General features: G+C 42.4%; 1 protein-coding gene across 3 annotated transcripts in view; it reads left to right on the plus strand.

Annotated features, from left to right (window-relative positions):
* Positions 1-25,680, plus strand: part of LOC126179529 (inter-alpha-trypsin inhibitor heavy chain H4-like) — a 231,645-nt gene that overhangs the window by 152,607 nt on the left and 53,358 nt on the right. For 2 of the 3 annotated variants that reach the window (XM_049924615.1, XM_049924616.1), the window contains exons 2-9: positions 1,761-1,927; positions 2,043-2,153; positions 3,874-4,012; positions 6,009-6,120; positions 6,670-6,830; positions 10,354-10,557; positions 21,035-21,185; positions 22,651-23,006. In XM_049924615.1, coding sequence (XP_049780572.1) covers positions 1,761-1,927; positions 2,043-2,153; positions 3,874-4,012; positions 6,009-6,120; positions 6,670-6,830; positions 10,354-10,557; positions 21,035-21,185; positions 22,651-23,006 — 1,401 coding nt within the window. The remainder of the gene's footprint in view (positions 1-1,760; positions 1,928-2,042; positions 2,154-3,873; positions 4,013-6,008; positions 6,121-6,669; positions 6,831-10,353; positions 10,558-21,034; positions 21,186-22,650; positions 23,007-25,680) is intronic. The other variant, XM_049924614.1, reaches the window with a different exon arrangement.

Consider the following 25,680-nt stretch of genomic DNA (forward strand, 5'->3'; position numbering starts at 1 on the left):
TAGTAGAGATTCGTGCTGCTGTAAAAATAGCGATGCGCAAAGCATACAACCACTACCACCGTCATACCTTAGCAAAAGATCTTGCTGAAAACCCAATGAAATTCTGGCCTTACGTAAAATCGGTAAGCGGGTCGAAGGCTTCCATCCAGTCACTCACTGATCAGTCTGGCCTGGCAACGGAAGACAGCAAAACGAAAGCTGAAATTTTAAATTTAGCATTTGAGAAATCTTTCACGCAGGAGGATCGTAAAAACATACCGCCGTTTGAGTCTCGTACAGATCCCCGTATGGAGGACATAGTGATATACATCCCTGGGGTCGGGAAGCAGCTGAATGGGTTGAAAATAAATAAATCGCCAGGTCCTGATGGAATTCCAATTCGATTTTACAGAGTACTCTACTGCATTGGCTCCTTACTTAGCTTGCATTTATCGCGAATCTCTTGCCCAACGTAAAGTCCCGAGCGTATGGAAAAAAACGGCAGGCTTCACAATGAGAGAACTGTCACGAATCCACAGTTCTGGACGATTATTGATCCCATTAAAATACCCGATGGAAAAAAAGTACATGACATACAAGAAAGTAACAAGATTCGTTTCAGCCCTTAGGAAAAATTACTGAGCAATGTGTTTGGAAGAGACAAGAACGAGGGCTCAGGCGCAGAAGCGCATTGCTAACCGCAAAAAGCATCGGTGAGCTGGTGGTCGGTTACTTGCAGAAACGGACACGAGCGCGCGTCTTACAGCGATCGCCGAAATATCGAAGAGCTTCTAGACAAGTGTTCGAATTACGATCCATGAGTTTCTCATTTACATCTAACCTTAACGTAGTGAAGTTCAGCATAAGTTACAGCTAAGATGGGGGCAGACTTACACGCCAACTTTCACAGTGCACAGAAACAAAGTGACTGCAACCAGATACTGCTTCCAGCTGTGCTTAGGATTGTGGGTGCCTGGATTTTATTTCTTCGGTGGAGACGAAGTGGAGTGATTCCAGTGGTAAAAAGTCGTTTCTTGTAAGCAATGTGACCAAGGAATGAGCGATGACCATTCTGCGTCGTGTCAGTCAGAGTGTTGGGGAAACTTGGAAAAAGGTCACCTTGTACAGAAGCATGACGACGGAGGACGTTGGGATGCAACAGCCGTGGATCGTTATCAATAAACGTGCTATCTTACGATTATTCAAATAAATTGATTTCTAGAAGTCTAAAACTGATCAGACCTTCTCACCCTGTGATCCTGTTCCTTGGCATCACGTCGTTTTTAACTGCGGGGATATTTAGTATCGTAAGGGAAATTTGTCTGTCAAAATGACCAATTCATTAATTATGTACAGAATGAACCCGACTTTGCGATTGTTTGACTGGTAATCTTCTCTACAGCTCAAATCTGCACTTGAAATCAACATTAACTAAAAGTTTTTTAAGACTTTACAGTCTGGACTGGATGCTAGAAAAGGCTCCTATTCACTGAACAGTTACATGTGCGATAGCAGTATGACCAAGAGACCAGTTGCCAACAGAGAATCAATTAGTCCATTGATCAGTCAAGTAGCGCAGTCAGTAAGATCACATATCCACTGAAGTTCTATTCCATGTGAAATATAATTACTTTCTATAAAAACTGAGTGAATTCGGATTAATTGAGGGTGGAAGTGGGGGAAATGAGGGGGAAGAATGGGACATAAAATGAAGAACACAAGGGGAAAGGGGGAAGCAATGAGAAAGCTTGCTACAGTACTGAAGTTGAGCCTGGTTTCAGGAGTATCCACCGCCGGACGTGTACAGCCTCCACGTGGTGAGCCACGTGCGGAACCGGTACGCCAAGACTGTGGTGACCAGCAGGGTGGCCAACACCGCCAACGTGTCCAGAGAAATCAGCTTCGACGCCGTCCTGCCAGAGACTGCCTTCATATCGGGATTCGTCATGTGAGTTGCAGACCAGCTAGCAGCCTACTGTCAGCGAAACTTCTCTTACGTGTGGCATCACGAATAACGCCAGTGACAGAGTGTGCACTGTAAGGTGTCTGTTGTGTTGTTGCAGAGAGATGGACGGCAAGGCGTACGAGGCGTACGTGAAGGGGAAGGAGGAGGCGCGAGAGGAGTACCAGCAGGCCGTGCAGGCCGGGCAGGGCGCCGCGCACGTGCAGCTCAGGTAGCGGCGGCTGCTCTCACAGCGCTCAGTCGTAATGCGAGGCTCGCGAGTGCGCAAAGCTGAAAGCTTGCCCACAGGTAGCGGTGTTTCTCCTGTGTCAACCTTAGCTCATGCTTTGAGACCTCCGGAAAGTCGCCTGTACAAAAGTAAAATCTCAAGCCTAAACTGTAAAATAGAAAAATAAACGGGATGTTAGCAACGATGATGATCTACATGGAACTTTTAAGTGTTTATTTGTTTCGCAAAACATCTGTGGTCATTTCCCCATACCCTATCATGAAAACCAACCATTGAGATATCACTAATTTTGGAGATATAAAACTGCGTGTTTGAGTTTACACGTATCACTTGATATGAAGCCACAATTGGCGTTAGCTTAACGTATTACGTTATAAAGGTAAAACACATGTATGAACTGCATGGACCATAAACATGACTGTGCAAGCTATATATATGGGGTTATCAAAATTCCTAGTACGGTCTTCTAGGGCCTGCAGAGGGCACTTAGATAAAGTTTTGAAAAGGAACCCATCTCCTGAAATATACCATTAGGTTATAAAACAAGATTGGAGATTAGACCACTTAGTTTGTATGTGTGTGCGTGAAAGGGAAACGAGCAGATGACAGAGAAATGATAACAAACAAAAATTTATTGAATCATTGCTTCTACAGATTAGAATAGAAACTCAAGATTTAGACAATAACCTTTATCAAAAGGAGCTGACTGTAGTAATTGATTCTGAAATGGGCTACTCTATGTAACCTCACAACGTCGTGAGCCCGATTGAGGGCAGAATTAAAATTGTAGTTGTTGTTCCAATTATAGTTATTCTTGCGTCTTCCGATCTCTATGTCCTCCTTCGTGACAGACCCAATAGTTTGATGGGATAACATCTTTGTCCCATCAAACACAGGTTGGTGTTAATTTGTGTTGCTGTCTTGAGCAACTGCTTTTGTGAGGCATTACGATTTGTATTGTATCATTGATGTTCTGCGTAACGTTTAGGAACAGATGCAGTTGCTTCTGCACTGACAAGGGATGTTGAAAGCTGTATAGACCTTGAGACCAAGTTAATTCGTTATTTTGCAACGGCAGCTATATTCAGCAGTATAACGAAAGCAGTCCGTATAGATCGCAACTAATATTTATTTATCGTGGAGCAGTTGTTGACAGGTACCTTTTGGTACGTACAGCGGCTCTATGTACCAGTTCTACAAGTCACCTTGGAGTTAGAGGTCTAAAGGTTACCGGCGTAAATAAATATTAAATGATGTCTAGACCGTTGCTGTTGCATCTGAGACCTAAAGTGCCCTCAACCAAGCACAACGTTACAAACTTCGCCAAGAGTCTTTGCCCACAACATCTGAGACATTATATGACATGTGCAGTGCTTTCCGTTATCTCTGAATCTCGACCTCTTCGGAGGAGACGATTATCAGTTTGTGGCAGTACCTTGGGGCTATTTGCAGTGATTCCTCCACTTCTACTTTCCAGGTACCTACTTACTCAGTTACTCGCCTTTTTAACTTTTGGTTGCTACTGTGTTTTGCCAAAACTTTTCTTTTATTCTATGCTCTTAAGTCACGAGAGATAGAAAATAGACATTTTTCTTTCCCTAATGGACGTAATCAAAGCATCTGAAATTTGGTTTGAGACAATTTATTTCTAGGTTCTTATTTTAATCGAGAACATATAAAAATTTACTTGTTTTCATTTCAGTGCAAGAGATTCGAACGTGGTGTCCGTGTCGGTGAACGTGGAGGCGCAGAAGAAGGTGACCTTCAACCTGACGTACGAGGAGCTGCTGGAGAGGGAGCTGGGCGCCTACCACCTGCGCATCAACCTTAATCCAGGGCAGGTACGTCTGCCCTGAGTAGGTACACGTGAGCTAAGGATCACGAATCTTCAACGTTCCTATTTAGCCGTCACTGCGAAACAGAAACTTGGGTGCTGAGCAATAATTTTTGCTCTTCTCCATTCCTAGTTTTAGTTCTGACACTGTACAAAGTCCTCTATCCCTGACATTAGCACAGTCTAAAGTGTCTAAGAACGCTTTCACATTCTACGGGAACCTAAAGGTACATACACAAATAACGTTGTTATTGTTCTGGGAAGAGAAAAATCCGCAAGGAGTCCTAAAGAAAGATAAATAAATGAAATGATAAAAAGGAAAGAGGTAGGAACGTCCATGACTGAAGGAGTACGGATTGTGTTCAACCCAGTCGATACCTCATTCATAATACTATAAGACAAATGTTTCGTTGATTACAATTGCTGCTTAACTTATATAATCAGGAGGTGATTGCAGAAGTGAAAGCTTGGAGCAAGAGCAAATGTCATTAGGAAATGGAGTAACGCGTATTTTTCCTGGAGAAGTTGTCTTTCTGCAGGAAACTAAAGATGACTCTAGGGAAAATAGCAGATATACTACAGAATGAAGAGTTAGGAATTTGGTGCATAATCTGATTGGAAATACCGTTAGATTAGCATGACGTGACTAAATTTGTGGAGGTACTACCAACCTGGCAGCTAAGGCATGATCTTAAATATTTGCAGGATAGAATAATGACATCATTTCTTATAATAGTTATGAAGTGATACAGAATAGCAGATAAAAATAAAACGAAATCGGTATCAAGCTAGTAGATGGACTGAAGATTATAAAAAAATTTTGAACCTCGTTAAGTTTCCCTAGCTCTAGCATTGTTGTTGCCTTCGGCCTTAAGACTGGTTTTACGCAAATCTCCATGCTGTTCTGTCCTGTGTCTTCGTCTCTGCACGACTACTGTTTCCTACATCGATGTAAACCTGCTGATTGTCGCCCAGCCATTACCTCAGTTACCAAACTCAATATTCCTTGATATCTCAGGATCCGTCTTATCCACCAAATTACTTCTTAAAGAAGTAGCATAATAGCTTCCTTCTTTCCTCATTCCGATTCAGTTCCTCTCCAGTAACGTCCAGTCTACCCATCCACTCCCCGGCACTCTCATGTAGCAACACATTTCGAATATTTCTATTCTCTTCTTATGGTCCGCATTTAAGTTATGTACAAGACTACATTCATAATTCTTTCAGAAAAGACTTCCTAACCATTAAATTTATATAAAATGTTAGCAAATTTATTCCCATCTGAAACACTTTTCTAATCAGGTCTGCAACTTTGCAACCTCGCACAGTTTGCTGTCCAAATAATAAATCTCATCGAATACTTTTAATGTCTCACATCCTGACGTAATTCCCTCAGCATCATCTGATTTAATTCGAGTACATTCCATTACCCTTGCATCGCTCTGTTGACGTTCATTGCAAAACGTTTCGACGTTTTTGATACTCATCGTCTTCGTCTCTTCGCCTGAAAATGACGAGTGGTAAACTGTCGAAATGTTCCCGCAATACGACGAGAAACATACGATTTACCTAAAAGATTTCATCAATGAAATTCGCAGAGGAAATCAGAGGATCGATCCACTCCTTCCAAATGCCTTTCAAGTATTTTGCCGTCTCTCAGAAAATTACAAGGTAGTCAGCACACCTGAAAGTAACTGAATCTCCTCCCTTAAAGCCTTTTCCTCCACACATTTCTCAGTGAATAGGCTGAACAGCGTGAAGGATACGCAACAACACTGTCACTCCATTACCAACTACTCGCATCCTTTCCTGGTTTTCGCCTCTGGTTTCCGTATAAGTTTTAGATTAACTTTCCTTCCTTTACTTTTATACCTGATAGCTATAGGCTCTCCTAGAGTGTTTTCCAGTAAACATTGTCAAAAGATATCTGTAAACATATGAATGCTGTAAACGTAAGTTTGCCTTTATTCAGTTTCTTTTGTAATTTTCTCTCTTCGCTACAGATCGTGAACGACTTATCTGTGGAGGTGCACATCAACGAGACGAGTGACATCACCCTCCTTGAAGTCCCCAGCCTGCAGCAGAGCAACGACGTCTCAGACGAAGAGAACTCTAGTGAGTACACCGCTTGTCTCAGGCTCAACACACCATTGACGTACTTAGCACAATTATGGATGTTTAATCCATAAATACAGGATCTGCCCATTCCTTATCTCACGTTGTAGAGAATTCCTTCATCTTACTGTTTGACGTAGTATTTCAGAAGTATCATCATATACAAAACAAAGCCTGATCAGTTTCTTCGATAGATATTGAACAGAATTATGAATAGTGACTCTTGAAATTTTGCCAACGTAATGAGTATTTCGTGAGGTTTCAATATACAGCTGGATGAGTCGACATCTCGCCACGGTATTTCGGCTGACAGCGAGGTAGCCATCCATGTTCAGGTGAAATTTACAGTGGTAAACTCACCTGAAGATGGCTGCATGTTTGGCAGCCGAAACATTGTGGTCAGATGTTGACGACTTCCGGCTGAAATTCCGAAATCTCGTGAAGAAATCAGGCGTTTTAAATTCTTGTACTCGAAAAAATTAAGTTCTTAAGTCTAATGAGATACCGGCATACGTGTAAATCACTGTAAATAGTAATGCCTACACGCAGCTAACCCTCTGGCGCACACGGAGAGGCCTTCGCCCACGACAGCCGAGGTGCGGTGGTCTCCCAGCAGGGAGGAGCAGGCGGCGCTGAGGGCGGAGGGCGTGCAGGGACAGCTGCTGGTGCGATACGACGTCGACCACGCCGCCAGCCCTAACCAGATACTCGTGAGTCACCCCTCTGCTCACTTCTTCCGTATATAACATGTAGTGGACCAACTAGTTCTAAGTAATCCAGTTGGGTATCAAGTACTTCTATACGGACTAACCTACGAATGAACACTAAATGATATGATGAAAACCTTATGTTCTCATTTCGACAGACTGATGCCATTCCACAGTTATTCCTACCCTTTGTCATTCAACTAATGACGACTGCATTCCACATAATAAAATAACAAAACTTCGTGTATCATGCTTCATATCTCCATCATCAAATTAAATAGACGTCAATGCTTAGTCTTTTTTTGCTGTAAGAGCTTTACATGCACTGTGATTAACACCTCTTTTATTTCATATTTTAACTATGTTATTGACATACAATATTCTGCAAAAAAACGTCTCTCTTCATTTCGTTCATAATCCCCTTTTAGATAAACTCTCTTACTTATATTTGATTCGTACAGAAGAAACAGGTTTTATGGGTGCATCTAGAAATGTCCAACTTAATTCCAGTCAAATGTTAATATCAGCTGGCATCTTCTGTTGAACAAAATGGTTCAAATGGCTCTGAGCACTATGGGACTCAACTGCTGTGGTCATAAGTCCCCTAGAACTTAGAACTACTTAAACCTAACTAACCTAAGGACAGCACACAACACCCAGCCATCACGAGGCAGAGAAAATCCCTGACCCCGCCGGGAATCGAACCCGGGAACCCGGGCGTGGGAAGCGAGAACGCTACCGCACGACCACGAGATGCGGGCTCTGTTGAACAAGCTTTGGATGCATGTATTAGTCTTTTATTTTTCTTAACATCGTCTTATTGTTATTTCAACTTGTAGTGAGACATGGACTGTGGGAAGACCGGAACAGAAGGGAACGTAAGCGTCTGAGATGTGGTGCTAAGAAAAATGTTGAAATTTAGGTAGAGTGATAAGTTCTTCAGACATCAGAAATTCTTTGCCTTTGCTTACAGTTCACTTCTGATTTCGTCAATGTTTCAGTTTCATTAATTCATCTCACATTGTGAAATCTTTCACAACTTCCATTACTGCTATTTATATAAATCCTTTTTAAAAAAAAAAACTCTTCTTATGAAGAACAGATATAAACTTTTCCTAAAGATGTGATAAGAACTTTTTCTATAAATCTGATGACGAATATTCAAGTCATAGGTATAAGAGACTATCTGAAAAAAATCGTGTATGCTATCACCACTTGAGTTATGGATTCCTGCTCCTAACGTATTCCACGGAATCAAATTTTCAGAGAAGACTCGGCTTTTCAATTTTCTCGAATTATGTGTGTACTAGTGGTAAGAATCAAACAAGCAATAAGTATGGTTCGTCACAATAGTTATCAATTTATGCTACAAATTACTAATAATTACACAGATTCTCGATTATGGTTTGATACAAATGCAGCAATATTACTGTCACGAAAACAGGTTTTTATTAAGCCATCCCAAACCGAAATAATCCCTCTACTACTCCAATGAGTGTACTCACGAACTCTTTGCAACATATGGTATCAGTTGTTGAAAACTCGGAACCTGTGATCCAACATTTGTTCTGGAGTGTACTTCTGAAATTTCTGTGGATTTGAAACTAGGGACCACAATGGAGTATTGATGACGATGACAGCAACTTAACTCTGTGTGTACCCATTATCTCAAAACAAAAGTAAAGGCTAACGCTGTCGTGTTAATGCAACATTCCAATATGACATCGCTCCAGCACTCAGGGCCAGAATGCGCATATCTTCCCTGCGTCACCGCAAATAATACTTCTTCCCAAGCTTTCTCACTAGAATTCAGGTGCTTGCCTTCCGACGACGGGCCTACAATTACTCGGAACTTCACACTTCTACATCGCATGTTGCTCTCATTTCATTTCCAAGCGGTAGACTAATATAATTCTAACTTAAATTATTTATTCGCATTGAAAGCCTCCCACGTCTTGTAAGCGTTTTGAACAAGTTGCGCCCAGATTTTTATTTTAAATGTTCAAATATGGAAACCTGGATAAGCCAATCTGACTTGTAAAATTTAGGTAATGGTGTGGTAGAACATATGAATGCGCAATGGGGTGGTTTTCTACAAAGTATTTCTAACTAGTACGGACTGAATATTATGTGTTCTCGCTATCTGAACCAAGTCCAAACTCATCTATCTTGGCTTATGTATAATACGCTTAACGGCAGTTTTAGATATCAGTTCAACAATTATTAATGGATGATCTGTTGTGGCCCTGAAAATTATCAAAAAACTACTCCAATCTGCGTATCAGGAATTGCATCATAACGTCCTTGCCTGATTGCTGAAAACTCTTACGGAAGATGAAAGACACGTGCATTAAAGAGTGAACAGGTGCCTTTCTTTCAAAATAATCCACACAGGATAATGGGGTTAGGTCACATGAAGTCACCAAAACAAACTGACTATATGGGTGATAAAGGTAAGATCTCTATCGCAAAAAATATGCGTACGAAAAATCTGAGAAACTGAATATTATAATTTTTCAAAATAAATGCTACAGCTATGGTACTCTGATATGGACACTATTCATCATCAATACAACTCATGCACAAGTTCACATACCACGAAATGACTCCTAAACATCTGTAATGGTACCTACAAAATGTCTGCTATGCCTTTGACGAGAGAGAGAGAGAGAGATATCGCAAGCCATTTCTTGTCACAGATGAAAACTTCATGAAAGGATATCGTCACCCACGTCTATACCTGTATTCCAATAGCTCACAAAGGAATAATGAAGTCCCCCAGCAAAGCGTCAATACTTTGAATGAAATTTATTTGAAATTGTGTTTGAAACACGAAAACTGTGAATGGGTTATGGATGAAAGCAGCGGTCTTACCCCATTGTATGAAACGGCATGCTGAAACACCAGAACACCATCACCTTCCTCCAGAACATCTAAACTACACCGGAACGATACAAAAGGAAGTGTGTAACTTCCTCTGTTCAGCTGAATTTTTGCAGCGTGTGCCCTCACTGGCTCGCCCCGACCAAAATTTCTAAGCTGAAGTAGATACATATGGCACGCGATTCAGAGCGGAGATCTTTGCCGCTGGCCTACCAACGCACAAGGCATGTGATTCGTGGCGAAGAAGCGACTTGCGCAGGATGCAGTTGCGCGGAGTATATGAAACTGCGGAACAGGTCAGACTGCACGTCTCAGATGTGTTTCAACACAAATACTAGTGGTATTTTGAGTCATTTTTAACTGATGATTTCTTCTCCACCTGAAACTTTTTTCTTTAACTTTTATTCAGCGTTGTAACACTGTTGAACGATGCAAATACGGAGACTTACAAGCAGTCGTTCTTCCCACGCACAATTCGTGAATGGAACAGGGAAGGGGGGATCAGATAGTGGTACAACAAGTACCCTCCGCCACACACCGTAAGGTGGCTCGCGGAGTACAGATGTAGATGTAGATGTATGTTGATTAGTCTCAGTTTTCATAATGACTTCACTGACAATGCTGAAACATTTCTTCTGGACAGGTGACTGATGACGGATACTTCGTGCACTTCTACTCGCCGCCGGACCTGCCACCGCTGGAAAAGTACATCGTGTTCGTGCTGGACGTGAGTGGCTCGATGAGCGGTCACAAGATAGAGCAGCTGAGGCAGGCCATGGTCTCCATCCTTGATGAGCTGAGTCCACGTGACAACTTCACGCTCATCACATTCTCATATGGATCACGGGTAAGGAGCAGGTTCCCTCGTTTGTTTACATCATGTTAGTATCCAGCATGTCATTCAAAGGACACTAGCAACTAAATAATGGGAAATAGATAAAAGGGCTTTTCATATAGAAAGAGAAGAGCTGGCACAGAGGATGAGGAATGAAATCTCATTCAGGTCGAATATGATTCAAAATCCCGTCTATTGTCCCTCGTACACACACTCACTAAGCTCGTAACCTAAGTAGCATTTGTTCAGTTTAAATCCATTGAGAGCAGCAGAGCTGCAGTCATCGCCACTGAGTCCATAGAAAATTCATAGTAGATTGTAACCCAAATAAATTTGCAAATAACACAAACAGATCAAATCAGTAAATAATGTTGTTAAAGTGAGAGGAGAACCATTAAGGCTTACAGTATATCCATTAAAGAGTATGGAAACATTGTAAAAGAAAGACTATATTCAAAATTTCTATTTAATAGTTACGTTTTGTATGTTCAGATAAAATAACAGTAAGCCCATTATTAATAAATAAAGCTTCAGGTTGCTTACCAGTCCTGGTTCTAAAGAGTCAAAAGCAACTGGCAGGCAGACTTTGATGTTAGTGCTGTAGGGGAAGCTATCTACCGGGCTATAATCGGTCTGCTGGTGACTTGGGCGAATGCGCGCTGGAGCCGGCTCACACAATCTCCCGGCTGCGGCACGGATATGACGGGCAGTACTTACCGTTTGCCAGCATAGCGGGAGCCATAACCGGAAACCAAATTTGACCGAGGCCATCATCGTCTACAAGTGAATCTAACTGGGAGTGTCTCTTTTTCTTTGTCGAACAGGCGGTCTCTGCTATAGCATTCTGGACAGATCATTTCCTGGACGTGACCGTGCATTCATCGAACCTGGGAACCCGGGCGCGGGAAGCGAGAACGCTACCGCACGACCACGAGCTGCGGACAAGTTTCAATAAATGTTAACCAATTTTTCCATTAGAATTTTTTACAGTACAATATTTCTTAGACATCTTAAATTTGTAGCACACTACAATGTTTATCCCATTACAGTTGGGCCTCAGAAGATCCATTCTATCCACAAAGTTATTTATAAAAATACTGCTCACAAAATAAATGCACTCGCATATCAGTATAAGCTGCTGTACGTCCAATAACATCAGCTGCCCCCACATAGCTGCTTGTTTGGGTTAGCATAGCTCGTGATGTGTGCGCCCTGCACTCCCACCGCCCAGTTGTCGCAATGCAGGATGCGGCGGCATGTACAGTGTCGTTGCTGAGCAGTGTGTACATAAGGGCATGACAAAGAGTGCGCAGCTATGCGTCTTGCTGTTCAAGTATTATACAACGTGTACATAGTTTGGAAGTATCAATTAAACACATTGAACATTATGTAAGCAGTATATTCAATATTTCGAATCGTATCACGTAGCACATACAGGGTGTTTCAAAAATGACCGGTATATTTGAAACGGCAATAAAAACTAAACGAGCAGCGATAGAAATACACCGTTTGTTGCAATATGCTTGGGACAACAGTACATTTTCAGGCGGACAAACTTTCGAAATTACAGTAGTTACAATTTTCACCAACAGATGGCGCTGCAAGTGATGTGAAAGATATAAAAGACAACGCAGTCTGTGGGTGCGCCATTCTGTACGTCGTCTGTCTGCTGTAAGCGTGTGCTGTTCACAACGTGCAAGTGTGCTGTAGACAACATGGTTTATTCCTTAGAACAGAGGACTTTTCTGGTGTTGGAATTCCACAGCCTAGAACACAGTGTTGTTGCAACAAGACGAAGTTTTCAACGGAGGTTTAATGTAACCAAAGGACCGAAAAGCGTTACAATAAAGGATATGTTTGAAAAATTTCAACGGACTGGGAATGTGACGGATGAACGTGCTGGAAAGGTAGGGCGACCGTGTACAGCAACCACAGAGGGCAACGCGCAGCTAGTGCAGCAGGTGATCCAACAGCGGCCTCGGGTTTCCGTTCGCCGTGTTGCAGCTGCGGTCCAAATGACGCCAACGTCCACGTATCGTCTCATGCGCCAGAGTTTACACCTCTATCCATACAAAATTCAAACGCGGCAACCCGTCAGCGCCGCTACCATTGCTGCACGAGAGACATTCGCTAACGATATAGTGCACAGGATTGATGACGGCGATATGCATGTGGGCAGCATTTGGTTTACTGACATTTTTCAGATCCGAAACGATTACTGCATCACGCTATCTGGACATTCTTCGTGAATTTGTGGCGGTACAAACTGCCTTAGACGACACTGCGAATACCTCGTGGTTTATGCAAGATGGTGCCCGGCCACATCGCACGGCCGACGTCTTTAATTTCCTGAATGAATATTTCGATGATCGTGTGATTGCTTTGGGCTATCCGAAACATACAGGAGGTGGCGTGGATTGGCCTCCCTATTCGCCAGACATGAACCCCTGTGACTTCTTTCTGTGGGGACACTTGAAAGACCAGGTGTACCGCCAGAATCCAGAAACAATTGAACAGCTGAAGCAGTACATCTCATCTGCATGTGAAGCCATTCCGCCAGACACGTTGTCAAAGGTTTCGGGTAATTTCATTCAGAGACTACGCCATATTATTGCTACGCATGGTGGATATGTGGAAAATATCGTACTATAGAGTTTCCCAGACCGCAGCTCCATCTGTTGTTGAAAATTGTAACTACTGTAATTTCGAAAGTTTGTCTGCCTGAAAATGTACTGTCGTCCCAAGCATATTGCAACAAACGGTGTATTTCTATCGCTGCTCGTTTAGTGTTTATTGCCGTTTCAAATATACCGGTCATTTTTTAAACACCCTGTATCAACCTATGAAAGTGTTTTCACAAATATGAAAAAAATCGGAAGCCAAAGAGTAAACAGCTTTTTCGAAGAGTACATGTTTTCCCATGATCTGTGTACTATTCTTCAAATCAATAAATAACTCATGCTACGCACTTTCTAAAGTAGCTTCCGTTCTTCCGCAGGGTTCAGGCTATCTCCATACCAAATGTCTTCGAAATTAGTTAAGCGGGTTAGTCGTTAAAACGTAACAGACATAGTTACTTTCACGTTTATAACATCAGGATGGATAAACCTTTAAATTTTTTCTATGGTCCGCTTTTAATAAAATAAAGCCTGTACGATGCACCAACCTATACTTAAGTTGCCTGAGAAAACCTCATTAAAATTCGTCTAACAGTTTTTTAGAAGTGTGTTCAAACAGACAAACTGGCAGGCACGACAGTTTTACAGATCTGTTACTAGTACAGAAGATAATAACATAAAATCATAGTTGGGACTGAGCGTGACTTTAAGGCATCTGACTGTCTCAAACAAAACACAAGAGTGTTTATATAACAAATCTGATACAGCAAATTATATTAAATAGTTTGAGCCATGCGTAGACTGATACTACATCATTATCAAAAATGGTTCAAATGGCTCTGAGCACTATGGGACTCAACTGCTGTGGTCATAAGTCCCCTAGAACTTAGAACTACTTAAACCTAACTAACCTAAGGACATCACACACATCCATGCCCGAGGCAGGATTCGAACCTGCGACCGTAGCAGTCCTACATCATTATCGGGGAGAGAAGTTATAAACCAAATTCTACAAGTTCATACCTTACTGATTCTAAATAATGTTCAATTCGTTTCTATAAAAGAGGGTATAATTATTTCTTTCAATGCACAATACAAGTATTGTTGTTAAACCATGCACAGGCACAAGAAATTGGATATTAGGAATTACTCGTTTGTCGCAGTTGTTACCTGACGGTTCACAAATGCTTAAGACTTTGAAATGAAACAATTCTGTTATTGGTACAGCGGAAAAATAGAACACATTCAGTAAAGATAGTGTAACAATTACAAACATGGCTGAAAATTTTTACTTATAGACCGTCTGACAGCAACTGAATGAGACACAATTGTAGTGCCATACGCGTTTCGCCTTTATTTTCTGCAAGGCATTATCAATATACCGTAATATTACACGCAACTGAGGAAGACAGGACTACAGAAGTTGAAGATGGGTCAAAATTTTACTTCTTGGGGAAACATGATTATGAGTGTTTCAATTGAAACGTTTCATTAAGGAACTATGATTCTATTACTCATATATTTCCATAGCAATAAATGTCCACTTCGTGGAAAACAGCACATAAAAATTTTTGATTTCTTCATTCAGTTATATTCTACAGTATAATACAGTATTTAGACGAAATCCCTGGAAAATAAGTATTCACTGACCAAAGGAATGTGATGAAAATTACGTGTAGTACTTCAAGAATAAACTGAACGTACCAATTTCAAAAATGGAGAGTGCTAACATTGATATGAACTGTGCAGCTGTGGTAATCGGGCTGTTGATTTAAAATGTCCGACAAACGACATGAAATGGTTTAAGTTCAGATGAAAGTTATTTTCTCTGAGTTCAGGCTTAGAAATATGTAGGAAATTACACACCTCTAAATACCCAAAATGTGTGTGGCAATTACATGTAACTGCTTTACAAATGTCAAATATTACACCAAAATACTTATTCTGAAATAATCAGTGGAACATGTACGTATTGTATAAGAATGGTATTGGGTTTTTTATGGAATGTTATACATTTTTCTATCAAAACGTCTTTGACAAGTCTTGATAATTATGCAAAAAAGGGAATACACCCTGTGCAATACAGGGCGAAGCAATCAAACGGGAAGATATGAAGAATGCTTGGCTGCCGTGGTGCGGGTTATGGGAGTGGGGGAATCGACATTGGAGGTGTAGACAGGTGGAATTTTAATACCATGGAGCGTTGGTCAACTGTGCCACGTGCGATTGCTCTAACCGAATTACAAAAACGTGAATAATTTTGTTGATGCTCTATTCGCTTTCCTTTGGGAGTTTAATCTACCTCCACAGGCTCCTCTGCCATCTTCCTACGCTATGAAGTTTTGGACGAAACGTTCTCAATCCACTGTTAGCACCACAAAAGCAAAGAGGTGGTAGTGAAAAAAAAAGAAGAAAACAGGATCCAAGAGTATATTGATCGGTTGCATTTTCTCTGCCTGAACTCTATGAATATCAGCCAGATGAAGAGACACTTCTCCAGCAGGATAGTACAAACAAGCCGTACTGCTGCACTGTCAGTTGATTTGCTTAGGTTCGCACCGGCAAAAATGGTGACATTTGGTGGCATCCTCGTTCACCAGATTTGTCCATTCCAGGCGATTTCCTTGGTTTAGCTCAAGTCTGCCGTTTTCCAGGAAAGCCATTCATGAATCAGACATGATTGTAAAGGGCCAAATCGCCATGAAATAAACAGCTACATCTACATGATATTCCGTAAGCCACATAATGGTGTGTGGCGGAGCCCTCCGACCCTGTTCCAGTCGCGAAGAATGATGGTCAATAAGCCTCTGTACTGGCTCTAATTTCGCGAAATTTCTCCTCGTGATCATTACGCGAGATGTACATTTGTCTCCATTAAAACTGCTACACCAAGAAGAAATGCAGATGATAAATGAGTATTCATTGAACAAATATATTATACTAGAACTGACATGTGATTACATTTTCACGCAATTTGGGTGCATAGATCCTGAGAAATCATTACCCAGAACAACCACCTCTGTCCGTAATAACGGCCTTGATAGGCCAGGGCATTGAGTCAAACAGAGCTTGGATGACGTGTACAGGTAGAGCTGCCCATGCAGCTTCTACACGATACCACAGTTCATCAGGAGTAGTGACTGGCGTATTGTGACGAGTCAGTTGCTCAGCCACGATTGACCAGACGTTTTCAATTGGTGAGAGATCTGGAGAATGTGCTGCCCAGGGCAGCAGTCGAACATTTTCTGTATCCAGAAAGGCCCGTACAGGACCTGCAACATGCGGTCGTGCATTATCCTGCTGAAATGTAGTGTTTCGCAGGAATCGAATGAAGGGTAGAGCCACGGGTCGTAACACTTGTGAAATGTAACGTCCACTGTTCAAAGTGCCGTCAATGCGAACAAGAGGTGACCGAGACGTGTAACCAGTGGCACCCCATACCATCACGCCGGGTGATACGCCAGTATGGCGATGACGAATACACGCTTCCAATGTATGTTCTCCGCGAGGTGAGAGATCTGGAGAGGTCTGGAGAATGTGCTGGCCAGGGCAGCAGTCGAACATTTTCTGTATCCAGAAAGGCCCGTACAGGACCTGCAACATGCGGTCGTGCATTATCCTGCTGAAATGTAGTGTTTCGCAGGAATCGAATGAAGGGTAGAGCCACGGGTCGTAACACTTGTGAAATGTAACGTCCACTGTTCAAAGTGCTGTCAATGCGAACAAGAGGTGACCGGGACGTGTAACCAGTGGCACCCCATACCATCACGCCGGGTGATACGCCAGTATGGCGATGACGAATACACGCTTCCAATGTGTGTTCACCGCGAGGTCGCCAAACACGGATGCGACCATCATGATACTGTAAACAAAACCTGGATTCATTCGAAAAAATGACGTTATGCCATTCGTGCACCCAGGTTCGTCGTTGAGTACAGCATCGCAGGCGCTCCTGTCTGTGATGCAGCGTCAAGGGTAACCGCAGCCATGTCTCCAAGCTGACAGTCCATGCTGCTGCAAACGTCGTCGAACTGTTCGTGCACATGGTAGTTGTCTTGCAAACGTCCCCATCTGTTGACTCAGGGATCGAGACGTGCCTGCACGATCCGTTACAGCCATGCGGATAAGATGCCTGTCATCTCGACTGCTAGTGATACGAGGCCGTCGGGATCCAGCACACAGTTCCGTATTACGCTCCTGAACCCACCGATTCCATATTCTGCTAACAGTTATTGGATCTTGACCAACGCGAGCAGCAATGTCGCGTTACGATAAACCGAAATCGCGATAGGCTACAATCCGACCTTTATCAAAGTCGGAAACGTGATGGTACGCCTTTCTCCTCCTTACACGAGGCATTACAACAATGTTTCACCAGGCAACGCCGGTGAACTGCTGTTTGTGTATGAGAAATCGGTTGGAAACTTTCCTCATGTCAGCACGTTGTAGGTGTCGCCACCGGCGCCAACCTTGTGTGAATGCTCTGAAAAGCTAATCATTTGCGTAGCATCTTCTTCGTGTCGGTTAAATTTCGCGTTTGTAGCACGTCATCTTCGTGGTGTAGCAATTTTAATGGCCAGTAGTGTATATGAGGGGAGGTCACCATAACGCTCTCGCGCCGGTTAAACGCCCTCTTGATGAAACGCACCGCTCTTCGTTGGATCTTCTCTATCAGCCCTACCTGCTAGGGTTGCCACACAGATGAACAGTACTCAAGAATCGGCCGAGCAAGCGCCTTATAAACCACATCCTTCCTGTATGAGTTACATTTCCTTAAGAGTCTTCCTATGAATCTGAATCTGGCATCTGCTTTTCCACTATTTGTTTTATGTGGTCATTCCACTTATCGCCGGTCTTGATAGTTACTCCTAGACGTTTTACTACAGATAATGTTTCCGGCGGTTTGTCATCAATAGTGTAGCTGTACGGTAATGCATTTGTTTTCCTGTGTATGCGCGATATGTTACATTCATTTACGTTCAGGGTCAACTGCTGGAGACTGCGCCATTCATCAGTTCTCTGAAGGTCGTTCTGCAAATCGTCACTATCTCCTGGCTTTGCTGGTTTGTTAGAGACAACCGAATCATCTGCGAACAGCCTTAAAGAGCAACCGAAGCGGTCAACTGAATCATTCATATATCGTGTATAAACACATCAAAAAAAGTTTTGCATCGCCACGGTTCCGAGAGTTCCGGAAACGGTACAGAAAATTAGAATAGAGATCAACATAAAAATCATTTCGGCCCTTTTTATTGTTCATGAAAACCACACATTGCATGTTGTACGACCGTATAGAGGTGGTGCTCCAGATTGCTACACACACCGGTACCTCTAATTTCCAGTACAACTTCCTTTCATTGATGCATGCCTATGGTCGTCGTGGCATACTATCCGCAAGTTCGTCAAGGCATTGTTGATCTAGATTATCCCACTCCTCAACGGCGATTCGGCGTAGATCTCTCAGAGTGGTTGGTGGCTCACATCGTCCATAAACATCTCTTTGATTCTATTCCCGGCATGTTCGATAGGGCTCATGTCTGGAGAACATACTGGCCACTCTAGTCGAGCGATGTCGTTATCCTGAAGGAAGTCATTCACAAGATGTGAATAGCTTTTGTTGAAATTTCGAGAACATACCTTCACTGAGGAGTCTAGCAATATATTGCTCCCTGCTACGTATATCTCGTGAAGAGACCATGATAATAAAATCAGAGAGATTAGAGTCCACACAGAGGCATACCGACAGTCCTTCTTTCCACGAACAATACGAGACTGGAATAGAAAGGATAACCGATAGAGGTACTCAAGGTACCCTCCACCACACGCCGTTGGGTGGCTTGCGGAGTATGGACGTAGATGAAGACGTGCACGGCAGGGGCGCGAATTGTCGTCCATGAAGACGAATGCCAAACCAATATGCTGTCGATATGCTTGCACTATCGGTCGCAGGATGGCATTCACGTATTGTATAGCCGTTACGGCGCTTTCCATGACCACCAGCGGCGCACGTCGGCCCAACATAACGCCACACCAAAACATCAGGGAACCTCCACCTTGCTGCATTCGCTGGACAATGAGTCTAAGACGTTCAACCTGACCAGGTTGCCTCCAAACACGTCTCCGACGACTGACTGGTTGAATGCATATGCGACACTCACTGGTGAAGAGAACGCGATGCCAATCCTGAGCGGTCCATTCGGCATGTTGTTGGGCCCATCTGTACCACGCTGCATGGTGTCGTGGTTGCAAAGATGGACTTCGCTATGGACGTCGCGAGTGAAGTTGCGCATCATGCAACCTATTGCGCACAGTTTGAGTCGTAACACGACGTCCTGTGGCTGCACGTAAGTAATATTCAACATGGTGGCGTTGCTGTCAGGGTTCCTCCGAGCCATAATCCGTAGGCAGCGGTCGTCCACTGCAGTAGTAGCCCTTGGGCGGCCTGAACGAGGCATGTCGTCGACAGTTCCTGTCTCTCGGTATCTCCTCCATGCATGAACAACATCGCTTTGGTTCACTCCGAGACGCTTGGACACTTCCCTTGTTGAGAGCCCTTCCTGCCACAAAGTAACAATGCGGACGCGATCGAACCGCGGTATTGACTGTCTAGGCATGGTTGAACTACAGACAACACGAACCGTGTACCTCCTTCCTGTTGGAATGACTGGAACTGATCGGCTGTCGGCCCCCCTCCGTCCAATAGGCGCTTCTCATCCATGGTTGTTTACATTTTTGGAAGGGTTTAGTGACATCTCTGAACAGTCAAAGGGACTGTGTCTATGATACAATATCCACAGTCAACGTCTATCTTCAAGAGTTCTCGGAACTGGGGTGATGCAAAACTTTTTTGATGCGTGTATATTGTAAACAGTAAAGGTCGTATCAGGCTTCCTTGGAGTACTCAGGAAATTACCTTTACATCTGTAGATTTTGTTTCAATAAGAGCGACGAGCTGAATTTTACCTACAAGGAAGTCTTGAGTCTAGTCGGAAATCTGCCCCAATACGCTATAAGCTCGTTTTCTTTTCCACTAAACGGCAGTGCGGGACGATTTCAAATGCCTTCCTGAAGTCAAGGAACACGGCGCTGTGGTTCTCGTGGAGAAACAGACCGAGCTGAGTTTCGCACGATCTCTGATTGCGGAATCAGTGTTTACTTTAAAACAGGAGATTTTCATTCTCCAAAAACGTCATCGTTCTTGAGCATAAAACATGTTCCATAATTCTACAACGTATTGACTGTAATTGTGTGTATCTGTCCTACATACCTTCTGAAAACAGGAAATGACCTGTACCCTTCGTTGCTCAAGCGATCTACGACGGATTACTGTTAGAAGAGGAGCAAGTTCTTAAACATAACCTTGGTAGGATCTTATAGTATCTCATCTGGTCCTGACGCCTTTCCATTACTAAACGATTTTTGTTGTTTTTCTGTTCTGCGATGAGTTATCACGATATTTGCCATTTCGACATTCGTTCGACGATTGAAAAAAGAGACTGTGTTACGATCTTCCACGGTGAAACAATATTGCGTTGGAGATACCACGAAATGAAATGAGAATATTCACCTTCAGACTGCAACAATGCGTGCAAAACAAAGAATGTCATCTTAGTGATATTATATTCAAAAAACGACAACTTTCAAGGTAAACCGTTATTTCCACCCGTGTTCACTAGATTCATGTCAGGAAAAAACAATAAAACTTGTTTAAATCTCTAGTTAGTTTTACTTTTTTTAATCTTCTGTTTGACATTTTCAACCTGTGTTTTGTTGGGCACATCTTGATAACGTTTGAAGATGCATAGCCAAAATCTTAAGAAGGTATTTCTTATCTGGGGATATGATTAATGTATCATTTTAACCGTCCGTAGGTGTGGTGGCCAGTTACCGGGAACAAGACCTATACATCCTGGTACGATTGGCCCAACGGGCCAGAAAATGATGCTGATGCTGTCGTGCCTGCAACTCCAGAAAATGTTGCTAGTGCCAAAAATTTCGTGAGAGATCTCCATGCAGGAGGAGGTGAGTTCAACGTTCTAGATAGTGAGACTCACCATGAAAGTGACAGCCGAAGTTAAAAGTATCCTTGGAATACTGGAGGTTGGATAGAACAAAAGTATGTGGTACAGCGGAGTGCTCAGATATATGCAAAATAGAATATGCAAACTGTCAAAGAAATTTTTGAAGTATTATCAATCTCGCTGTACAGTTTAGTAACAATAGCGTCAGTAAGGTAGCTTCTTTAAGGTAAGTAAAGGATTTTATATTATCATGTTACAGCTAAGATATTCACTTGTTTGACCTTGGGGTTTTGCAATTCGACACTGGTATCAAGATTACTGACAGCGTTTGAAACCGAGCACATCAATCCGTTTCACTGTAAATGTTCTTTTGTAAATTTTCCAAACCTTCATTGTTAATTATAAAACTGAATACCAAAAAAAGACATAAAAATAGATTTAATGTAAGGAAATTTTACAAACATGCTTTTGACGATTTCACTTTCCCCATTATCAAATGATCAGTGTTTTTAGAACCTACTACATAGTGAAATGTTAACTTCTAGGTCTGATATTAGACTGTAACTTCAAACTTTCTAATGACTTGCCTATCAACAGTTTACATCAAAATTGGTACTTATTACTACAGAAGAAAAATGATACGAACTCTCTAATATCAATCAACAAGTTATGAGACAACCAAGAAGACCAAATATAAAGTAATTCTTATTGTCCTTTTTTTAAAGCTGTAAACATTTTCAGCGCCAGGTGTTCGAGAGCGTCATAATGAAATGTCATGTGACATGCCTGTTAATGAATTTTAAGAGTATGTTATTTGCATCTTCCATGCAGAAGCAGTTGATATTGAGAATATCGGTTGTCAGTATCTACCGAGCCCAGGGGAACCCATAGTCATAATAACTGTTTCTCCAACACCATACTTGAAAACATATGCTGAAACATTATTCTCAATCATACACAACAGCGTATAGGTGGATGCATAGGAAGATGATTATGCACTTAAAAGTATTATGGTGTGGGCATCTAATGTGATTTGACCGATGACCAGGCAATGGTCGTTCAAACCAATGTGTCTTTCAGCATAGTTACCACAACTGATCCCTTCTATATGAATTGCTTAGGGTAGAGATATTAAACATATGTATGAATATGAGGCATAAGTACCGATTGTTTAGATAAAAAGGGAGATGTTATCTTAGACTTTTGTTAGTGTATTAGGTGACATTGTTGACAAGAACTGAAAGTGAATGGAGACTTTGATTGGTACTTTCTTGAAGCATGTAGTTCGATCTGCAGTGGAGAGTCGTTGGTATGTTTCATCTCACTTGGGTAAAGACTCGTTGCAGGGCAAACACTTCAAAAACACTATGGCTGGATCAATAATCGTAAGGTATGTACATAAAGACGTGAGGTCTCTCACAGAGCGTAAAATAAGCTTGATGATAGGATGGACCTGCTTGCTACAGGGACCGCTATGCACGAAGCGCTGGACACAGCGTTGCGAGTATCCAAGGCAGGTGTTTCACGTCCGGATGCGCCACTTGTAATGGTGCTTCTTACGGATGGACTGCCCAATGGAGACCCAGAAGCCATCTTGCAGGACTTCACCGCCGCCAACTTGGAGCGGGGAGGAGCACTGTTTACGTTGGCGTTCGGTGAAGATGCAGACTTTGGATTTCTCAGGAAGCTGGCGCTGCGCAACGGCGGCTTCGGCAGGCGCATCTACGAGGCGGCGGACGCCCACCTGCAGCTGCGCAACTTCTACCGGCAGGTCGCGTCGCCACTCCTCTCCAGCGTCAACTTCACGTACGGGGATGGACAGGTGAGCTCCAGTGTCTGAATCTAAAAGGGTTGAAGGCGTTAACTGTACAAGTCACATGATTTACTTTGAAATTTGCTAGAGTCATTCTTTGTGTTCCCTTTTCAGTCTCAAACAAAACCTAGGATTCTATATAACTGGAAACCAAATTATTATTATTATTATTATTATTATTATTATGGTTTAATACAGCCCACCACGAATTACTCTCCAGTGCCAACCTTTTCTTCTCAGAGTAGCACTTCCAACCTACATCCCCAGTTATTTGCTGGATGTATTCCAAGCGCTTTTTCCTATAAACTTTTTACCCTCTACAGCTCCCTTTACTACCATAGAAGTTATTCCCTGAAGTCTTACCAGATATCCTGTCATCATGTCCCACCTTCTTGACAATGTTTTCCATATACTCCTTTCCTCGCCGATTCTGCTGAGAATCTCCTCATTCCTTACATCATCGATTCACCTTATTTTCAACTTTCTTCTATACCACCACATCTCAAATGCTTCGATTCTCTTCTATTCCAGTTTTGTCACAGTACATGTTTCATCAGCACCCATTCTCAGAAGTTTCTTCCTCATATTAAGGGCATAATTTGATACTAGCAGATATCTCTTCGTCAGAAATGCTCTTTTTGCCAGTGCTAACGTGCTTTATCATATCCTCCTCGCTCCATCCATTATGGGTTATTGTGCTGCATATGTAGCTGAATTCCTTAACTTGACCTTCTTCGTGATCAACAATCCTGACGTTAGGTTCCTCGCTGTTCGTATTTCTTATTTCATTACTTTCGTCGGTCTTAGATTTCTTCTCAGTCTGTATTCTGTACTCATTCGACAGTTCATTCCATCCAGCACATCCTGTAATTCTCCTACATTTTCGCTGAGGGTAGCAATCTCTTCAGCGAATCTGTGATATCCTCCCATCTCGAATTTTAATTCCACTGTTGAACCTATCCTTTATTGCAGTCATTGTATTTTCGATGTGTAGATTGAACAGTAGGGGCGAAATACTACACTATGCGATCAAAAGTATCCGGACACCTGGCTGAAAATGACTTACAAATTCGAGGCGGTCTCCATCGGTAATGCTGGAATTCAGTATGGTGTTGAACCACCCTTAGCCATGATAACAGCTTCCCCTCTCGCAGGCATACGTTCAATCAGGTACTGGAATGTTGCTTAAAATCCGTCTTGATTGCAAAAATTTTTTTTTATTATTCATATGACCGGTTTCGGTTCATTCAGAACCATCTTCAGATCTGATATTTCAGTTACAGGAGTAACCCGTCCAAATCCAGCAACTTTCACATGCTACGTCACTTTTTATGTTACCGTATACTCATCTGACCAGAAATCATTGTCTTATTTCCATTTCAATTCACTGACCGCATTATATCTAGATTCTGCCTTAGCGTTTCCCTTTTCGGATTTTCTAGCTTCCCTACTACAATCTAATTCTGAAACTCCAGGCCCTGACTCTTGGAACGTTATACTTTCCTTGATTACTTAATCTTTTTCTCATGGTCGCTTCCCTTTTGGCAGTAGCCGCCCTAGAAACCGAATGAGGCTAAACCGGATTTTTTTGTCAATGGCGAGATCATCATAACACTTTTTCAATTAGAGACTATATATCCTGTGGATAATCATTATATGTCTTTAGTGAAATGGTTCCATTGCCTTCTGCATCCTGATGCTGTTGATCATTGGCAATTTTTCTTCGTTTAGAGGCAGTTTCTCACCCCAAGGACAAGAAGGTGTCCTGAAGCTCTGTCCGCTCCTAGGCCGTCTTTGACAAGGCCGTTTGCTGAATGTGGGTGACTTCTTATGCTAGAAGTCTTTGGCTACCAATGCTGATGATTTTCGTTCAAAATTAAAGCCATGGTGAGGTTAGAGCCCGGGACCGAGGACGTTTTGATTATTTCTGTTAAAAACTGTTAAGTATTTACAACCAGTAACAAGGAAACCTCAAATACCTCCATCCAAACCAGAAAAACCAACTTTTACCTGAAAAAGACTGCAATATCTAAGTTTTAATCCATGGAAGATGAAAAACTGATTCCTCACGAATTTGGGAGCTAACTACCAATGGGAAGTGGAAACGAAACGGAAAACATATTTCTTGCAAAAAGTCACTGTTGTGAAAATGTCCATAGCATCTCACAGAGCCGCTGGGGTGAAGATTTTTCGATGTTCAAACCAAATTAGTTTAGTAGCTAGTTTAGCCCAGGGAGATATAAAACATTAACACGAGTCTGGGATAAGACACTGAATCATGTGAAACTTCTTGAAAACTAAATTCTGTCCCAACAGACTTCAAGAGGTCAAAAGAAACCGACCGACCGCTGTGTTATCCTCGTTCGAAGCCTGTCACTGGATGTGAATATGGAGGATCATGTACTCACACAGTGCTCTCCCGGCCACTGTCAGTTTTCACGACCGAAGCCGCTACTTCTCAATCAAGTAGCTCCGAAATTCGCCTCACAATGGCTGACTACACCCCGCTTGCGAACGGCAATCAACCTTCTCTCCACTGCATAAACCTCACGGTCAGCTGGACCTAAACAAAGGAATTAGCATGGTGTGGGTCGAAATCCTCCACAGAAGAGAACATGTACACTAATCCCAGAAAACTATTATTAACGATTCTGAGGCGGCCAACTGATCGTGGCGAGTGGCA

The sequence above is a fragment of the Schistocerca cancellata genome, chromosome 1 (genome assembly GCF_023864275.1).
Source record: "Schistocerca cancellata isolate TAMUIC-IGC-003103 chromosome 1, iqSchCanc2.1, whole genome shotgun sequence".
NCBI classification, from domain to species: domain Eukaryota; kingdom Metazoa; phylum Arthropoda; class Insecta; order Orthoptera; family Acrididae; genus Schistocerca; species Schistocerca cancellata.